Below are 21,357 nucleotides of genomic sequence, written 5' to 3'. Positions count from 1 at the left end.
CGTGTGGTCAAGCTACTCCCTGGCCTATTGCAGAAGTAACTTCTAGCTGACACCCATGCATGGAGAGAGCTGCAGTGCCAGCTGTCAGTGGCACAGGATCTAGCTTATTTCAGAATCAACTGCTAAATGAGATGCACTCTTACCACTTTTCAAGGTCCTTTATTTTCTGCTGATAAAGGTGTGTGAAGATCTTAAATTACAGGAATTAGTGCATCTTAGGGACCAAAGAATTCAGTTGTTACTCTGTTCTAACCATCTTCTTTAAACTTTTAAGTAATACCTTGATTTTTTAAAAATCACTTTATTTTTAAATATCTTAATTTTTAAAAAATAAAAGTTAAAAAACTTTTCCATTTCTAGTTTCAGATGGACCAAGAATACTGAAATATTGAATTAGATTTTGTATTCACTAATACATGTCTCATGGCATTTTCTAGTTCAGCTGAAATAGGAGGCATCACAGAAGTTCTTAAAATTTCTGCTTCTACCTAACTTAAATCCCAGCATTAACCCAAAGATGCCTAACATCCAAACTGTATTCTGCTTATATAAATGAGAATGCTATGTTTTGTCACTCACTCATTACTGGAGAAATAAACTGGATGGACAAAGTCTGTGTAATTTAAATAGTGAGGTATTAGTTACACAGCACTTCCATGTGTTGGGGAAATATTCTCAAGAAACAGATAAATCGTAAATATATTTCGTGATCTCTTGCGGAGATCACCCAAGCAAAATATTTGTGCTTATGGAGATCTGCTGGAAGATGGTAAATCTTAGTACAAAGTCAGCACTGACTGCTACTCCAGCCCCTTCACACAGTGAATTTACCTGCTAGCCCCTCTTCAGCAACAGCTCTTTGTGCAATTATACCTCTAAATAGTACTGCTTTAAGTAATTGCTTTATGTTTTGGTTTATTTAAAAAGAATAGTTCTGACACTTTAAGATTAATATTGGGGTTGCATCTTGGGTATAAACAGGAGTGCAAACATCATGCAGCGCCCTAGGCTCTAGAGTGTTTGAGAAACCAGTATATGCTTTTCCACCATAAGTCATGCTTCCAGTGTTTATCACTGGTTCAGTATTAACATTGCTTAGTAAAATAATTAAAAATTCAAAGAAAATAATCTTCTACTCCACCTTTCTTTATCATTTTGTAGTTTTTAATTTCTTTTTTTAGCCTATATTTGCTTTCATAGTTTACTTCCTGCAGCTGCTCAGTGCTATCGGAAGTATTTTCCTTCTTTCCTTCTGTTTTGTGAACTATTTTTTATCATCCTTCATCACTTTATTTTAAAGCTTTTCTACTCATGTGCTTCTCTTTTTCATCCATTCCTTTCCTCTTCCTTAAAAAAGCATTTAAAAAAAAAAAAAAAGTCTTTTTAGTCTATCAACCTAACACATGAGGAAGGACTGCCAGTGTTACAATTTCCCCTCACACCCTACTGCAGCTTCGCTTTCACCTGGAAGATCTGTCTGCAGTGGAAAATATCATTATGTAAGGATACTTTGGAGATAAAAGGGCAAATCAAATAATGCAAAACACTCAGCACAGACAGAACATGTTGTCTCTAACACTGTGTCATCTAATCATGGTGGAATTGTGCAAAAATCAATGCTATTTCCCAGGCTGTTGTGGTTTGGTTTTTTTTTTTTTTTCCTAATATTGTCATAGTTCTCGACTTCACTGCATAGGTAACCAACAAAATGGTCATATTTGCTGCTTAGGTCCTGAAGTACAGTAAAATTTTCAGTGGTTGTTGATGGCTTTCACTTAAGTGAAAGGTTTGCTTTGACATGCCGTAACTCACCCAAGTCTTCCCATTGCTCTGTAGCAAAACACAAACTAGATGTGCTGTAAAGGTTTTAAATAATCCTTACATTGAGCAAGCTTTCACTTGTCATGAGGAAACAAATAGAAGCAGCAAATCAGAATCTGTGAATTACAAGACTGGATTTGGTTTTACATTCAAGCCCAAGCCACCTAGTACTTTCAAGGGTTTTTTAAAAATGCACACAAAGGCTTCCCACTACCCTAAAACCTAATATCCTCCAGAAACTGAGTCTTCAATTTCTTTGAGCCATCATAAAACAGTAATGAGAGACAGGCAGATTCATTCCTATAGATCAACTTTCCTAACTTTCTAGAAGAGCTGATATTGCAAAGAATTGCTGAGATAAAGGAAACGATACATCAATCACAAAATTTAAGATAGATATACTCAGAACTTCAGGTCAGTCATAATAAGTAAGGAAAAGCTCCAGCTAGCAATATAACTTGTCTCCAACTGTTATGGATGCCTGGGAAAGAGTATAAGAAAAGGGGAGTTACACTTACTGTTTTCCCTTGATACTTTCCCCATTGCCAGCCATTTGTAATTCAGGGTCTTCCTGAGCCGTAAGTATTCTCAGCATAGTGATCCTCGGGGGGTTTTACCCTTGAACTTGTCAGTTCCCCTTTTAATATCAGGGAAATTTTTAATATTCAGGAATTAAATTATATGCTAACACTTGTATGAATCTAGGCTTGTCTCATGAACAGAAAAGCTGTTGAATGCTTTCCCATTTAGGTCTTGAAATGTATAAAAATTTCATTTAAATCTTAGTGATTCACTCTTCTGTCTGGTGGGTAGGATTTCTTCAAGACTTCTCCATACTGCAGTTTCAGATCTCACAAAAGATATATGCCTGACAGGCCCAATTCTGAAGTTCTTTCAGAGCAAAACTATTTCCATTGATATCCAAACAACATCAGAATTAGGCTCTGTCTAATATCAATATGCAATACCATATAAAAAAGGAGTGAAAGGTGCAGGTTCGGGGACCAAGCTGAGAAGAAGGAGAGTGTCCCAAAGGGACAGAACTCTCTCTTTGTTCAAGGTGGAAGAAAATGGACTTTATCACTGACATCTTCTAACACAAACTTTCTCAGTGTTTATAATTAAAACATAGCAGAACGAAGATTGTTCCTAAGGCTTTTTCATTGAAATAACTTAGTAACAGAATAGTGACTATGAAGACTATTCCATACAGCATAGATAGCATAAAGAAAAAGTTAAAAAAAAAAAAAAAAACCAAAACCAAACCTGTGTGGATAATGAGCTAATGGTCACTGGACAAAGTTTTCAAAATCAACAATTAGTCTGAGATACTATAATTTTAGGTGTACTCTTTAGGTATCTTAAAGGTATCTAATTTTCAGAAAACAGTGAGTAGCCATTCTTCAGATGTCAATCCCCTTGTGATTTCAGATTAGAAACCATAGGGCAAAGGTAATATGCCTGCAAATGTTAATTTCATAAAACCTTGGGTAGTTAGTATTTATTTGTTTCCCTTATAATATATATTGAGGACTTTTTCTCCCGATTTTATCTCTGCTTCATGGAACACACTTTTTGAATCCTGATTGCCTACAAAACTTCCCTGTTCTTCCTGCCACAGACTTCCATCTGCTTTGCAAGAGGATCTGTGTGTTTATATACAATAACATAATCTTTAATCACATTATTGAATACTATTTTACTCAGAGCTCCCTCTTCTTTTTCCAATACAGAGAAATCCCTGATGGGAGATAACTGAATATTTTGTTTTCTCTGTGCACATTATTCAGATACACCTCTGAATGCAGAATTATTTATCTTTAGGAAGAGTTTTTCTATACAGCACACAGCTACAGTGTCCAAATATTTTTAAAAATGTTTGATAACTACCTCCATAATTACTTCTTATAGACTAATGTTATCTATGTGCCAACTAAAAAAAAGAATGAAATAAAAAACCCTCTATAATTTTGGGTATTAGATTGAGAGTGTTCAAAATCTTTTGGTTTTCAGAGTCATAAAAATAAAGAATCCTGAATTGAAACAAAAAGCAAAATATGAAATGGCCAAAATGTTTCTCCTGCCCAGACCCTAAACTGGCAGATGAGCAAAAGTATTATGGGCAAACTAGCCAAATAACCAAACAGCCTAGAAACCATCCATCTGCAGGTAATTTTGTATGCTCTCTGTCACTTTTAGTAGATCCCACTTCACTAGATCTCGTAAGAAAATCATAACTGACACCTGTAGCTAATTAAAAGACAACAACCCAAAAAGTACAGTGGGGGTGTGTGTGGTGTTTGGGAAAAAAATAGCCCAGTGGTGCAGAGGGAGTCTTGCTAAAGGCTGTGCATGCGTGCATGCGTGCATGTGAAGCAATAGTGAGAAAATTCTGCGGTGGAACAGAACTCATCTGACAAAGGCTTAGACCAAGTCGATGACCCATCCCTGAAACTCACAGAGAATTTAGGAGATACTGGAAGGGTTAACTGCCTGAGCTGCTGATACTGCAGTGTTAGATCACAGGCAAAAACTCTGTAGAGGAGACTTAACTTCCGATTTCTTTAAGTTGCAGAGCCAGGGGAATCACTGTTAGCTTCTCTGCTCGTGCTTGCAGTGAAGCCGAAATCTCCCTCAGGTTGAGATCTCAGGGAGTTTCTTTCCTCAAGGGCAGGAGGTTATTCAGGGGGAGCTGCTGGGAGAGGCTGCCTGTAAAAACAGAGGAGGGGAAGAGGAAAACAAGATTAGCAGTGATAGAGGACTGGGCATACCAGGGATATTTGTGAATGCTTTCTTTAGTTAATTAGTTTCTCCCTGAAAGTAATCAGAATATGGCTTAGATTCTCACTGGTTGGCAGAGACAGGGCATTTCTGTGTTTCTGAAGAGTAAAATTTACAATCTGGGGCATAGTACCTGAGAGAGGTTCTTCAGCCTATTTCAGTATCTTCCAGTACACAGACCTAGCTGGCAGTGAAGTCACTATTTTTTGTGGATTTCACAGGAAGGGAAATTGGGAATAATTTTAGAATAAGATAGTTACATTATATAAACTAGCATAATTAGTGGCAAGTTCTGAATGCAATTATGTCATGTATGTTTAAATAAATAAATATAATACGTCCGTCCAAATCTTTCAGTTTCTCTCTGCCTTCTTATACCTGTACAGAATACCGCAATCATCTGATTCAAGCTAGATACCTTTTGGGAAATTAAAAATCTTTGGCTTTATTAATAGTGTATTAAAATAGTTTCATTAATATTGAACCTCCAAACCCCATCTGTTTACACCAAAAAAAAAAAAAAAAAAAAAGCAAGCCTCAAATCACAGAGATGATATTTTGCCTTGCTAAGTTAGTTCATAAAAATCAACATATTTCCTTGGAGGGATAAAGAGAAATAATTTTTGGAATGAAAGAATGAAATAGTTTCATTATACTATCTTAGAGAGAAGAAAATACTCATTCTTCATTATGTAAAACTTATCTCCTCAATAAAAGTAAATCACAAAGCTCAGATTTATCTCAGAAACTATACGGAGCTTACCATAGTTTTCTTCAAGGCCCTTCTCAGCTGATAGTAAATTGGTACCTGTAGAAGCTACCTTTCTTTAGAAGTTGAGAAATAAGTTATTTAGTATAGTGTTGTGCTCCCGCCCCACTTATGAAAATGTGCTGATTCCAAGAAACTTCTCTTTTCTCTGCTCTAAACCCATCTTCTAGTCCAGCCCACCTCATTTGTTGGAAACTAAAGCTGCACAGTTTCTCCAGTTCTTCATTGTCCCTAATAAATAAACAAAGAAATAGCAGGCATAGCTAGCAATTCCTGGACTGTTCTTAGCAGAAATATGACAAATATTGCCATATTTCTGTCACAGGTTGTCAGTGTGCTCCAGCCAGAAGTGGTAGTTCTCTGAGTGGAAGCTATAAATCATAGCTTCATTTTACTGAAGGTAAATCTGTCTGTTTTCCATTATGTTTTTATGTTAGCAAACTGTGATCATTTAAAAGAAATTCTGCACAATTCTGCACAGACATATAAAATGGAATTCATTGGGCCAAGTTCTGTTTTCTTTAATTCTGGCTTTGTAACAGGGTCTCTGGGATCTTTTTCAGCACCCTGCCCCATACTTCTGTATTCTCAGGAGGGGAAGAGATTTAAAGATTCAATTGGCCAGACTCAATTTCCCCCTTTTTTGTGTTTTTACTAGCTTTGAAAGTAACATTTTATTTTCTAGCAGAAGCTTTATTGACACTGATAAAGACTCACAGAAAGATTGTATTTGATCAATTTTAGTCTGGTTATTTTTTTTTTAACAAGGTTATTTCCTTGCAGCCACCTTGAATGGGCTGATTTCATGCCCTGATCCAATGTTTACTGAAGTGAAAGTGAGGACTGCCACTTATTTCAACTTAATTAATGCATTGGATTGGACCTGTAATTAATTTATACTCTTGTGTAATGAAAACTGTTGGAGGGGGTTATTTTTGGCCTCTTTTAGCTACAGTTGATAGTTCCAGTGTTTTTATTAGATTTAGTAGGCAAATTACTTATGCAAATATATCAGACAGGTTGTTAGTTTTTCAAGAGTCTGATGCAAGGCCCATTAAAATCAATGAGTCTTCCCATTTACCTAAATGGGCTTTAGAGCAAGCTCTGATACAACTGAGTTAATGCTGCATAATAGCATGTGGTAACTTTATTTCATGCTTCCTAGTGTTGACTTTAATGCCAATGTCTACTAGTCTTAATTAGAAAGCACTGTTACAGGTGATGTATAAATATAAATGGAGACCTACTCTGCGCCAGAGGTCTAGGTATCTGAACAAGAGAGGCAGAAAAGACATGGATAGCATGGAGGTGTTGTTTCATTCAAATTAAGCATTTTTGTGTGTTTCTGGCTGTGCTAATGACTATGTAATACAAACATCTATTTTATATTAGCATTTGGGTAATAGCAGTTCTGTGGTTTCCTGTGACTGAATCCCTGTGATTCATGGGCAAAATGTTTACAGTGCCAACCTGCGAAGTTTGGCATACAGTCAGGAAACAAGATCAGTACTCTCCGTGGATGACAAAGGCAATAGTACAACAATGCATATGTGTACAGAAAATGTTCATCAAACAATACCAAGCTTTTAATAAATCCCTCTCTCACAAATATGTAATTATGTCCTTGACAATGGGCACTTACTGACTTAACACTTTTCATACTGTAAAGGCTCCTTACTCCCAAATCATCAGCTCATGAGCTCTATTTAATGTAACAGATGTTTTGATGGTTAGCACATTGAAATAAAAATATATCTAGAAGCAAGCATTTTATCTGACAACAATGAAATACAGGTATATTCAGCTGTAGTTATTGTAGTTCATGAAGCAGGACATACAAAATTTGGTTTGCTTTACACACTGGTCTGATATTTGCTTTATTGTCTCTACCTCAACTACCCAATTTCTCTTCAAAGTGTGTGGATGCTCATAGGGGAGCACTTCTTGGTCCTTAGGTCATAACTCACCCAGCACAGCTGCATGAGTAGGTTTCACAAAGGATTTTAGGACCGAATTAAAATGTCTTTTTATGATGTACAAGTAGATGGTATATGTACATTTTTAAACCCTTTCTTTAATTTTGGTTATTTGCCATATGCAAGGTAAAAATAAGTGCATAATGAAACACTGAATGCAAAGTAAAATAAATAAGGACATGTCCTCAGCTTGCTACTTAAAAAAATTTTGATTCTTCTAGCTATAATGGAACATCAAATATTTGCTACTGTTTTTCATGCAGATCTAAATCCAGGCTCAGTGTTCCGCAGAGCAGAGGTTATTTTCTCTGAAATTGTTTTTGATTAATTTGCTTTTCATCTGTGTGCAAATACTGAACGCATTCCTAAGGATCTCCAGTCTTCCTTTTCAGTGCTCATGCAGCCTGGATACAGAAAGCTAAGCTTTTATCCTGTGTTCCTTAGAACACATCATTTTCAGTAGATTTATCTCCAAATCCTTAAACAGCTTCAAATAGATACTGCTTTTTAAAAAAGTGACCTGTACAATATCTCCTCCACTCCTGAATGTGGTCTGAAAATGAGAGCCACACAACACTCAGGAGATGAGTGCTGAGTTGGGAACATCTTTTCTGCATTTGGAAAAAGGTGAAGGAAATATTTTTTTGGCATGTCAGCATTAGGCAATTGTCGAATCTAATGATTTTAAGTGACTGAAATGGCCCGGGGGCCACAAATGGGTAGTCCAATTTGCATTGAAAAAACACACTTCAGCTTCTGCTGTTTACATAACCTTCATATATACCTACAAGAGTGGATATAAGATTCATGTAGATGCATAAGTTTAGTTTCTATGACTGAGTCAGGTGAGCATGCCACTGTGTAACTCAGCGCAATGGAGGGTATTTATGATAAGTCTCTCATTAGTGCCAGCTCATTTTTCACTGCAAACCACACTGCAGTGTTAACATTTTAGTTCAATTCTACCCAGTGGCAAGGAAACAGAATGAATTTTTTCACTCTTTAGAATGAAACATGTCAGTAGCAGATACTGCAATGATAAGCTTAATATAAATAATTACATAGACAGTAGCTTTGTATGCAAGCAATTAGTTTTGCATTAATATGTTGCTTGAGATTTCTTTTCAGTTGGAATTAGTTAATGATTTTCTACATTTGCATATTCTTAATTATGCAGATTTAAATGTTAGCTATATATGAATTCATGTCTTATAAATTTTCAAAAATTTTACCAGGACATTTAATTTATAATTTAAAAAAAGCATCTATAACCTACTTTATGTAAAGTAAGTAGATTGAACTTGGGAGTACAGTTTCGGCAGATCATAATGTTTTATATAATGTCATCCAGAGCACAATTTTCCTGTTGTATCTGAAACCGAACAGATGTGAACTAATTAATACATAATGTGAGTTAATAAGCAAGGTGATATTCTTACGGTTTTTGAGGTATATTATCATCTTATTTATTGTCCTGATCTAAAATTATTTTGCTGATTTCGGGGTATCACTTTGGATTTTTATTAATGTACTGAAAACATAAAACAGACCTCAACAAGACCCCTGGTTAACTTTACCCCTAACTTAACCTCTAGTATAAATTGGAGACATCTTCACTGCTCTCAATGAATATTGCACACTCTAAAATAATTGGCCTGCAAGTGAGGAGAAACTTCTTTCTACATATTATTTTCTAACAACAATATGGAATTGTGATAGAAAATAATAATAATAATAATAATAATAATAATAATAATAATAATAATAATAATAATAATAATAATAATAATCCCCCATTCAATAAAGCATTCAAGCATTTGCTTAATTACTGAATTTAGTATGGGATCATTTACATGCATAAGTGCTTCATATGATTGGGACCATAAGGCTAAACTGATCAGTGCTACAAAAGCCCAAAGAAATTTTAACACTCAAGACCAGATTCATAACAAACAGACATTCAAGCATTATGGAATTTAAGAGGGGATTTCTTTTTTTTTTTTTTTTCCTGAAAACAAAGTTGTGTAGAAAACTATTAGCAAACATATCATGAATATGACAGGTATAGGGAATTAATCTGGGTCAAAAATGCTCACAAATGTGCTATAAATGCAATCTTTCCTGCAACATAAACAAGCGACCACAGTAAAGTCAAATGTATTGGAACTGCATGGGGTTAATTTTCACTGTATCAGAACAAACACAGAAAAACTAAAACTGGACTATGCAACAACAAAAGTGCATGCCAAAATGGAACTGACTGCAGCTTAAGTAATTTTCGCTGCCTAAATGCCCCCTAGGCACTGTGAGGAAAAGAGTCAGAAGTAACAGGAAGAAAAAAAATGCTATCTACTATAATCTTACTTTTCTTTATCCAGGGCAAGTGCAAACTAAAAATATAAAAGAATTCATTTTTTAAAAAATTCTGTTGCGTAAGATTTGCTCTATTTTTAACAATACCAGTTTTATATCAATAAAGAGAGAAATATGTTTTCCCAGTGACTTTCCATACATTTCATTGGTATCTTGGCAGAATCATGGCCTTATATACAAATTCTTGATGATGAACTCAATTGTAACATCTTTATGTGCTACTATAATTAATTATCTGATAAAATATGGGAATGAAGTAGAAGAAAAATGCAAACTCTAAAATACTTGTAATTTGTCCAAAAATAAATTCACTATGTGATTTAAATGTCTATAATCAATAAAGACAACTTTCATAAGCCTTTTGAAGTAGTATAAATGAAAACAATTTTTTGAGACTAATACATTTATAAAACACATATCATGAAGACACAATCTTTTCAATCCCATTTAAAAGTACATGTCTTTGAGGTATTTATGATTTAATTCTGAATACAAACAAGCCAAAAGATCAGTAGGTTATTATTTTCACTGTGTCAAAATCCATTATTGTTGTTTTCTGTCTAGATTATGTCCAGCTTATGAAATACAGTTTTCTAGTAGCATGATAGAATTTAACAACACTAACAGTATGAAATGATGTCAGGAATATTCTATTCTATGAAGATTTTCAATTATGATTTTCTGACATGAAGTCAATCTGAAAATCAAAAATTGCTAGGCTAGCAAAGGTCAGTTAGACAGCACTTTGAGCTCTTTTTCCTTGTCACTGTTTTGCAAGCAATCAGATGGTAAAATAATACTAGCATTCTGTTTATCTGAATGCATGAGCAGTTCATTTTTTTGTACAGAATTCTATTGTTATTCATGGTGCAGGTATTTTAGAAACTAAGCATGTTTCAGCAAAGTTCTCCTGCTGTAAAACCCCAGCCTGTTATCACAGAATACACAAACATACTGCTATGCCCAGTGGATTAGAAGTAGTAAAATAATGCCAGAATCCATGTATTCCCTTACAGCGTGTCATGCCTTAATGCAGCAGTAACATTTGACTTCTGAGGTCAGAGACCAATGCTTGCACCATTTCAAAAGGCAAGCTAAAACCCACCCACGAACTTTTGCGCTTGATCTGCTCTGCTTTGGCCCAAGTCAACAACAAAACTCCTCCTGTATTTACAGAGGTGGTGACATTACTTTGTCTTTCCTTGTCTCTAACAATCATATTATTTTCCTTACTCACGTGCTGCAAATTGACCTAGAAAAGATTAACTACATAGGGTTAAATTCTGGATTTTTTTTCTCTTTTCCCTGCACATAAAACAAAAATTACAGGAATCCATCACATTGCTCCCATGGGAGGCACTGTTGGTGTAAAGAACACAGCATTAGCATAGCCAGCTGCTTAGAATTCAGCTTCCACAAATAGTTCTAATGCTTCTGCCAGTAAAATTCAGTTGCAATGATTTTCATAGGAAGAAAGAATGACTTAAGTGTCTGAGAAAAATTTATTTGTATAAGTGACCACAGAAAGTTTTTTCCAATATTTTTTCCAGCAATGCAAGTAAGCAAGGGGTATTTCTTCTTTTATCAGCAGTCTGATTTAGTTAAAGTCTGAAACTTAAAAATACATTTTTTTTTTTCAGTTCTACCCTGGAAACATTTTTTTAGTATTTTCTTTGATTTAATTCTCTATCACATTAAACTAAGCTACACAATCAGAGTGATAATAAACTATGTCACTAAAAATCTTTGTTATTATTTTATAAAATCTTACTCTGCTGCGAGTTCAGACCTTACCATGGATAATAGCTTTCCATGAAATGAGTTCCTTGTAGATCCAGGCTTACATAGTCTTTCTTTGATTTTTGTTCACCCATTCAATATACAAGTAGCGGAAGTTTGTAACTTGAGGGCTGTCAGAATATTTTTAACCCTTTCCTGAAAGATAAGTTTTATTAATATTTTGGTATTAACCCTTCTATGCATTCATGGCACAAGCAATAATAGGATCAAAAGACATGCTGAAAATGAGACAAAGTGGTTTTGATAGTGTGTTCTGTACTTAGGAGCTGTGGTTTTATACAAGGGCTTTTTTATTTTTTTAGACTTTAGTAATCAAAATGAGCTGCCTTCCCAGCAGTCCCTGCGTACGTCTCAAAAGCACTATAGATGACTACTGAAAGAAGAGAAACAATAAATACTCCTTTTTTTCTTGTAGGATCAGCAGATCCACACCCTCCAACTTGCAGTAGTGACCAGTTCACATGTGCATATGTGCAGCAGTGTTTGCCCCTCACTGCAAAATGCAATGGGGCTGAAGACTGCATGGATGGAAGTGATGAGATGAACTGCCCCACAGAGATGCCTACCACCATGTCTCCGGGCTCCTGCAGGCAAACAGAGTTCTTGTGTCCTTCCAAAGGCTGTATCCCATCCCTCCTGAAATGCGATGGTATCCCTGACTGCCACCTTAATGAAGATGAAGTTGGCTGCCGTAAGTTACTTTCATTGCTATAGTTAAAGCCATGCTAACTTACTTTCCTAAAACAGTGATGTGAAAAAGAGCAACATAATGAAGTATAGTGTAAAATTCACTATTCCATCAAGAAAAATATTATTTATACCACGCATAATGTGTTACCTCAAGAGACACTCTACATTTGCAAATAATTTTGCTTATGCATTCTTATTCCCTGGTTATCAACTTTGATAAATGTTTTAAATCATTTCCGTTGTATTTCTGTTAATAATTGGAAGCATTTCTGCTTTTTCTGTAGTCAGCTGCATTTGCATTGCCTCATCTCTGATTATAGTATGACAGATAAACTTTTGCAGTTCTGTAATTCAGTAACATTCAAGGCAATCCTGACCTTTCAAGGATTTTGAAATCAAGTCTGTTCATTCAGTAGCAGCAATCTCTGCCCCGATCAAGGAAAAACGTCCACAAGCAAAATGCAAGGACAACAGGTTTTGAACTCTGTAACTGCAGTGAGACACCATCAAGTTTCAGATAGACACAAAATTGAGTGTCTGCCCATTTCAAAATATTTCATTATTGGTAGATGAACTGACACCAAAAGTTTCATTCCAGGAAGGTCAAAATAATTAGCTACTTAGAAAAAAAAAGAGGCTTTTTGCATATTAAAATATTTCTTCTTAAACTTTTCATTCTGCAAAAGTTTTTTAACATTTTATTTTTCATCCTTATCATAACTAAAACAATTAGTAAAATATCAGTTTCCACTGGGCTGGAAATTCAAGTTTTTTAATAATTTGTATCAAAACTAATGAATATACATGCAGGCCACTGCACATGCCATTTCTTTTAAAAAATTACTCTATAAAACTGGCATGGACTTTGCAAACTATCTGTGCATGTCTTTCTAGGCACATTTGTTTAGAAACAGGCTCTGTGGTTTTGTTGCAAAAGGCATGATTTGGGGGATATCTCTTACCTAGATGCCCCTAAGTTCAAATAAACCTCTCTTCATTAATCTTCATCCAGTCCTGCCTCCTCCTCAATTTCTCCCCTGTTAGAGACCTATCTGCTGTATCCTAGTACATGTACATCTCAACCCCAGACCACAGCAGCCTAATGTGTTCTTCTAAAATCCTAAGGCCACAAGATTTCCACAAGTATCAGTATTCTTCAAAGAACTGGGATATTGTTTCTGTGCCTTTGACTTCTAAGCAATGCCCAGGGAATGAGGGGGAATTAAGTCCTGCTCTATTCAAAGAACAGAAGTTCTTGCACACCTTGGGGTTCTGAGTTGGGTGGAAACTTAGTCAAATCTGTAATCATTGTTACTCCAAAATTCAGTTTTGACTATATATAAACATGTAAGTTTTTATGATACAAGATAGGGATACAGAAGCAGCAACTCATGTTCCCTCTCTGAAGAAGATACTGGTTGCAGGGCAGAGCAAAAAATAAGTGGTTAGTGGTGGTTTGGAATGGAATCAGTGAAAAGCTGATTACTGTCACAGTTCATTCTTCCATCAAAATGTATATGCCTTAAGAGTGCAACATTTCATCTCTAGCTGTCTACTTTTAACATGTGAAATGCCATGTACATTTGTCAACAGAGAAAATTCAGAGAGGGAAAAAGTAAATACATCACAAAATTTTGTTTATTTTATTGAAATATTTGCATAATCTATAAAATCAATTGCTGTGTTAGTAATTCTAGCCTATGTGTACTGTAATAATAACACAGAGTGGGAGTGGAGATTTTTTTCAGAATTTAGATTGAATAGTTTTTCTAAGTAGTTATGAACACAGAGTAGGATTTAAGTAGCAATTTTTTCTTGGTTTTTTTTTTTTTTTTCCTTAGTGCAGATCAAATCTTTGTGCTGATTTTAGAAAATTTCAGTTTAGGAATTACTAGCACCTTCCATTTTGTGTGTACCATGTCCCTTATCAATTTCATTCATTGAAATATAACAATAGATAGTAAAAAATGTTCTGGCTTCTGAATTCAGGAATTCATCAGAGAAATTTTTCTTCTGGGAGGAAAAAAAAATGCATTAGTCAGATGTCTACTACAACCACAATTTCTACCACAGAAATGTTTTTCTGCATGACTTAGAGATTTATGCAGACAGAATTTCCTGTAGAGTTCACTTAGCAGTTAGGTTGTACAGTATTATGCTAATACTGTTTTATACCTACTAATGTGTTGGATTTTATTACTTGCTGCTTTTAACAAGAAAATCTTGGAACTGTTTTCCAGTTATAGATGTTACTTGGCCAGCCCTCTTCTCGCTGTCAATTTTAGTGAAGGGTACCTTATCACATCTATTTAATCTAATTTTTAAATTTTTTTAAATTGCCTGATTACAATGGCAAGGGTGTAAAATAAACATATTAGCACCAATGAGGTATATGCATTACTTTTCCACAGGCCTCAACACCATCTGACTGAAGTGCTAATAGCAACGAATAAAAACTGATTTCTCAGTTCTCTGTAGTGCACAAAAATGTATCTGTTGTAGTTCTGGTAAATTTTAAATACCTGGTAAATATTAAAAATAGTATACTTTCAAAGGGGCTGTGATATTTTTACCATTCCCACAGATCTAATTTGGACCTGGAAAATGAAATATAGTCAAAAAGTTGATATTTTCACTTTCATATCTTCACTGTTGTTAATGCCTCCATTTAAGATCTTTATCCCAAAAAAACTGAAGGCCTCTCGCAAAAGTGAAGACTAACTACTTGGAGAAATTTGAGGCTACTTGTAACTGTGTTAACAGTAAGCAATATTAATTTCAGTTTCAACACAATAAGAGAAACAACACTATTTTTAAAATGTGCTCTTAACCTTGGCACCAATAACTTAGTGTCATTGTCCTTTCTGTCTTAAATGCTGGATTTGTGCCAAGTATTCAGCAGGCAGATCCATTGCTATGACTGTTCCCTCTGTGAGTGGTATAAAAATCTCAGTTCAATAAGCTTGTTCAAGGTAAAAGGACATGTCAAAACCACCTTGATGATCAACAGATATAAAGGGACCAAAAATAATTAGCAGTTCTTCTGTTTTATCCTCAGGTATGAGTCCAGCAACCAGTACAGGACTAGGGGAAATAATAAAAGGCTAAATGACACTTTATTTTCCTACCACAATCTTCAATGCAAGTTAGAGCTCAGGAACTGAATCTCTGTATCAGTCATAATATAGGTGAAAACCATAAGGGGTACTCTATATCCACATAGTTTACAGTGTCCTCAAAATACATGTGCAGGCAAAAAAGGTCTAAAGCACATAAGAAGAGTATGTTTTATGTCAAATTTCCAGCTTTGTTTCCATTGAAGTCCTAGTCTGAACATGTAATTACATTTACAGACTGGGTATTTGTGTGCAAATGACTACTTATGAAACTGGTTCAAATACCATTGGAACATCATCCCCCAGATTGCAAAGCATGTCCAGGATTTGGATCTGATTGCACACAAAGTATGAGATTACTATTTGGTCAGGAAAGTGTAGCAGAGGGCATGGGACTGTCAGTAACTTTCTGGAAAGCTGACAATCATAAGAGATAGGTGGTAGGATATGCTACAAATGTGGAACGATGCTGTAATCTGCTGGGTTTTTTCAGTCTGCCAAAACCTGTTCCGCCAAGGCTGAGTGGTCAAGGGAACAGAGAGCAGAAAAGGAAATTTTTTTGTTGTTGTTCTTGTTGCTTTTATCCTGCTGTCACTACCAGCAAATTCCCTCTTCAGTATCAAGACTTCTCCAGTCAATTGAAGAGACTTTGATATAAACACATGCACAGAACAATATAGTGATAGTTTAAAATCAGCCAGAACTTTTAAGTTCTCATAAAGGTGAATTGAAATTGGAAACAAAAGCATGCTCCTCTTCATAGTTGCTAGTATTCCTCTACAGATTTTTCTGCAGACTTTAGTAAATAGGCAGTGCATGTAATTAAAAGCTTTGATCCCACAAACCCTTACTCACATGAGTAATTTCATAGTTCTGAAAGAATATCAAAACTGGCAAGAGTTGACTGGCAAGATCAAAACTGGCAAGATTTGCCTCCATTATTGTGGTCTAAATTGAATTGCAGGATTTTAAATTTAGCATGCTCTTGCAGTCTATATAGGCCAGTGATTTAAATTATATCTAAGGGTGGAGCAGATATATCCTACAGCAGCCTGGCCACCTAGCCTGGGAGGGTTATTGCCATGTACACTGGCTCTTGAACCCAGGAGCATGAAAGTATTATGAAATTTAGATGAGGCACTGGGGTATTTTTAATATTCCTAGATTCTTCCTCTCACTGTAAACTCACAAGCTAATGTGAATATATCCAACCCTGATGGAGTCAGAAGAGTTCCCTCTGATTTGCATTAGTGTCATGGTGACAGAGTTCAGCTTAAATTACCTAAACAAAAACCTTAAAAAAAACAGTTCAAGGCAGCATAAGAGAACATTGTGTGAGATAAAATGACAAAATGGTGTTAAACTTTACAGCAGTCTGCAGGACTACCAGGTATACCTTGTAGATTAGTGACTCAGGAATAGTTCAGTACCTGAAGGCTTATGTGATTCCAGCAAGATGGGAAGTCTCATAATGCTTCTGGACAAACGTAGAAAATATAACTGAATACCCAAGAATAAAAAACGTGTGCAAGCTTAGATTTTTCAGTACAGTATTTATCTAATTTTTATATATTAACTATCTCTTAGTATTTTGTTTCTTGTAATAGAAGGAAACTATACAATGTCAATTTTCTGATTTGTGTTTAAAAATTAATTCCATCATTTTAAAACTAGATTATGAATGAGAGTTGGTTATGTTTTGTGATATCTTTTTATGGGTTTTCACTGGGGTCTTGCAGCATGCCCTGTCAATGTTTTAAGTAAATATGCCCTCCTCTCCTTCATGAATATAACATGGGAAAATCCAGCTTCTGTAACATCTGTGCTCTGTGTTTGTTTACTTATTTATCTACTCAATAGTAAAGTTGTATGTCTTTGAAGATGAAAGCTGGTAGAGGTCACACAGACCTACGCTTAGATACTATAGTACAAATCAAGTTTTTTGGTAGTTTTTCAACAGTGAGAAAAAGAAATATAGCTGATAATAACTGTCATGTTACTTTTTGTTCCAGCCATTAAAGATTGTTTCAATGGTTCTTTGTTATGTGCGTCAAGTAATCAATGTATAGCAATCTCCCAGCGTTGTGATGGCGTTGCAGACTGCATTGATTTCAGCCTTGATGAGTCCAGCTGTTCAGGTACTTAGTTTCGCATAAAAATATCATTTGAAACAAAAAAAATGTAGTTATTTCCTACTGAATCTTTAGGCAGTCCTCAAACTATTGAGTTTGAGTTTGAATTCCCTCTGCTAAACCTAATCAGATTACATCAGGCATGAATTTTCCTGATGAAATAGGAAAATAGTGAGAAAAAGATGGAACATAATATACTTAGTTAGCACCTGCACAAGGGTTGTTTCTTAAGGTATAAACACATTGTTTAAAAAAAAAGAAAGCCTCTGTAGACTAAGACACTCTCCTGATTTTAGCCAATTGAATAACCCACTTAAATGAGTGCAGGATTTCCAAGTTACTAGGCTTTTTTTTTTAACTGTAACACAAATCCAGGTTGGAAAATAAAACAAAATATATATCATTTGTTTTGCACGGTGTGATTCCCACAATATTCAGGTTTGTTTTGCAATAGGGAAATGCAGGAGAAAGGTAAGAACAGGACAACAATATAAATCCAATCTGAAACAGATTTTTATTAATAAAACCTAACAAAAGCATACATGACAATATAAATAATTAAATTCAGATGCAAAGCATCCCATTCAGTGACACAAAGTTACTGAAGTTCTTTTCCAAGCCAGTTACAAACTCTGGGCCAGTTCTGTGTTAATAGTACTCCCCTAACTGGTAAAGTTGCATTAGCTGAGAATTTAACTCTCTGTTTTAGAATTTATTGTCAGTTATTTGATGACTTTCATAATATATAGTATACATTATAATAATATAATTCATTATAATATATTAAATATTTGTTCACAAATGAGAAGTTTTACACTCACTTCTTGGTAGGAGGCATCCACTAGCTTCTCTGGGAGCGAAACTTGCCCAGAGGTATTGTGTTAATTATATATGTTTGATATACATTTTTTTTTAATTTAATATGTGAGAAGAAATTATACTTTAACATCAAAAATTACCAATTTTACAATGCAGAGAGAATATATACTTAGTAAATTTGATTTATAAGAAATATTTTATATTAAAAAGGATATATTCAGAAATTAGTTCCATGTAGAAGAATATGGAACATAAACTAGCAGACTTGCATGATAGGAAATTACAGATCTTCCATTATTTTGTCAGAAAACAGATCTTTTAAATAAGTAATTTGCTTTCCACTATTTCTTCTTAAAACTGGAGGTGTGCACACTGAATAGCACTGTTTATGTACCTCAGCAAATGATTTTATGTGGCATACACCCAAAAGTTAAAGAATCAGACCAAATTCTTTAAGTCTAATTTGCATTTTACCATTTATTTTCTTACTATAGAAGACTAAGGGGATTCGTTTTTTTATTTTGAGGCTTTCTTGCTGTAGGGCTGTAAAACTAAACTTCAGTAAAATGAAATCTGATAATGTGGAACTACCTGTGATGGGATGTCAAAAGTTGGTAAGAGTATATCACTGACATCCCCCTCTACTTAAACACCTTTACTCTTTTCAGGACTGATTTCTCTAGTTCTTATGAGATCTTGATTCTAAGTGTCAAAATTCTGGACATCTTTAATTAGAAGGTTGGTGACATAGGAGTAAGTGTTTATCTAAGCTCCTAATAAAGTAGACTTAGGTACTAATTAAATATAAGTTCATTTCTTTGGCTTTTATTTTATATATTCCTATTTGTTTGAAAATAGAGTAAGTGGCAAAACCTATTTCTGAAGTCAAATGAAACACTGACTTGAGAAAAATTAGAAGCCTGTTCAAGTGAAGCACCGGAATTTCTATAAGCTCAAGAGCAGCCCATTGAATTTAATGTATTTATGACTTGACACTTGTATCATCAAGTCAAGGTCTAAAGGGAGAGTTTTTGGAAGTGCTAAGCACCCAAAATGATAAGTGAGAATATTCTGCCATTTTGAAAATCAGGCAATGGCAAATATGGTAACAAGGTGGGAGGGAATTTAAATTATAAATTTTATTTTTATGTTTGTAGTTTGTCCTGAAGAATATTGCAAAAATGGAGGAAGCTGCATCATCAAAGATGGCATTCCTTTATGCCAGTAAGTTTCATTGGGGATTGATTTGTGCTTGAAGTTGGGAAAAGGCGCTGTTGAAAGAGCTGTTTTGTTCCCCAGGGACTGAAATGCTGTTCAGCAGAAGTGTATTTTTAAAAGTCTTTGTATGTCTACAGTGTTTTTATTTACAGTTGCCAAGTTAAAACATATTTTGAGAAGAATATTATTTATCAGATAGAACTTTCTGCACCTTTTGTCTATCCTTACATGGGACAACCTGTTGGCTTGAAACCTTAAGTTTTCTGTGTCTCATGTTTCACATAATATTTAGCAACACATGCTTCCATGAAAAATGATGCCTTATATACAGCAGGTGTTGCGTACCTCGGACGAGATTTACAGCACACCATGTTCTCATCTTTACCTGAACTTGTGGTGTATTTCTGTTATAATGTTATTTTTTGCATATCCTTGGAGAAAGGGGGTAATGTTTTTCCACTTATGCCGCACAAATGGTTAAATGTATCCTTGTTTTTTCTGGAAATGCTCTATGCTGAAAAACAAATAATGAATACAAGTCTGATGTGGAATGTATGAGTCATTAAAATGTGTCTCAGGCTATCTGAAGGGATTCCTTTACACAAGATATCACTTTGTTTCCCACTGGGAAATTACAGGAGACACTTTAAAGTGCAAAGAAAGCAATGTTACATGTTATCATACTTTTGTCCTTCATGTGCTGCAGTGGATCTTGCCAAAGAGTATGCCAAATTACTAAAGAAGTGACTGTTTTATCAGGGTATCTATCTTAGTCAAGACCACACATTAAGGTTTATCTCCCAGTCTCTAGGTAACTCACTTTAATAAGCCTGCTGACAAAATTTCAGTTATTGCAGAATTTGTATCTTTCAAGACAAGTTTACCCTTTACTGGTTGAAGAAATGTGATAAATAACATACTTAGGAAACACAGGCACTTTCTTATAGAGTACTTTGTTTAGCTCTCAGAAAACACTGTTAATTACCTGCAGATTTCCCAAAGAATCTCCTCTATTGTATAATGGAGAATGGTCACTGCAAGAAGCTTGGAATTTCATTAAACTGGCTGTTTCAAAACTTCTTGGGACATGGAAAGAGAGAAAGGGGACTAAAAACATAGGGGAAGGTTGCAGACGAAATGGAATGGATAGCCAACAGAAAATGAAGGGATTGGGAATAGCCAAGGAGTTTACAATTGCTAGATTAAACCATTAAACAACAAAAAAATTGCTCGTAGGGACAAGGCCCTTGCGGGTTAATTGAGATTTTAGGGATACGATAGAATTCTAAAAATTAAATTTATGTTAGGACTTGCAAATGAAAGGAAACTAAATTAGCAAGCGTGCTTTATCCACAGAAATAGAAGATAATCAGAATACTAAAATAGTAAATGAGATACTTTCCCTCAGCATTCAGTAAGAAACATGATATTAAATTCTGATGCAATGCATAGGTAAACAGAGCAAAGGCACAGAAAAGAAAATGACCTAACCGATGGGCTAACATAACTCCAAGAGCTCTATGTGCTTGTGTTGGGGAAATAGGTCATATCTATTCAAGAATATGAGAAAAGTAGTGCATGTTGCAATAGTGGAAGGCTTTCTGAAAACCCTGCTGTTAAGGGATGTGACTGGAGAATAGCAAATAGAGAAAAAAAGGAATAGCCAGATCAACAGTCCAATATCAATACCATTCAAGGCTTTATAATATTTTGAAGGAATTGCTCATACATATAATAACAGGTGATTTAGCCACTTCGAAGATAAGCTTCTGCATGATATTTGAAAATCCCATGTCAACATCATGAAAAGAAAGAAAAGAATAAAAATGTACCTTAAATGATAAAAAATGTAGAAATCTCCA

General features: G+C 35.0%; 1 protein-coding gene across 1 annotated transcript in view; it reads left to right on the top strand.

Moving 5' to 3' along the window:
* The window catches only part of MALRD1 (MAM and LDL receptor class A domain containing 1), a 285,717-nt gene that overhangs the window by 217,374 nt on the left and 46,986 nt on the right, over window positions 1-21,357 (top strand). Inside the window, exons 33-35 of the mRNA XM_075728156.1 lie at window positions 11,936-12,211; window positions 17,339-17,464; window positions 19,435-19,501. Of these exons, the coding sequence (XP_075584271.1) occupies window positions 11,936-12,211; window positions 17,339-17,464; window positions 19,435-19,501 (469 nt within the window). The remainder of the gene's footprint in view (window positions 1-11,935; window positions 12,212-17,338; window positions 17,465-19,434; window positions 19,502-21,357) is intronic.

Source organism: Pelecanus crispus, chromosome 2, assembly GCF_030463565.1.
Source record: "Pelecanus crispus isolate bPelCri1 chromosome 2, bPelCri1.pri, whole genome shotgun sequence".
NCBI lineage: Eukaryota > Metazoa > Chordata > Aves > Pelecaniformes > Pelecanidae > Pelecanus > Pelecanus crispus.
This window is presented reverse-complemented; position numbering and strand designations above follow the sequence as displayed.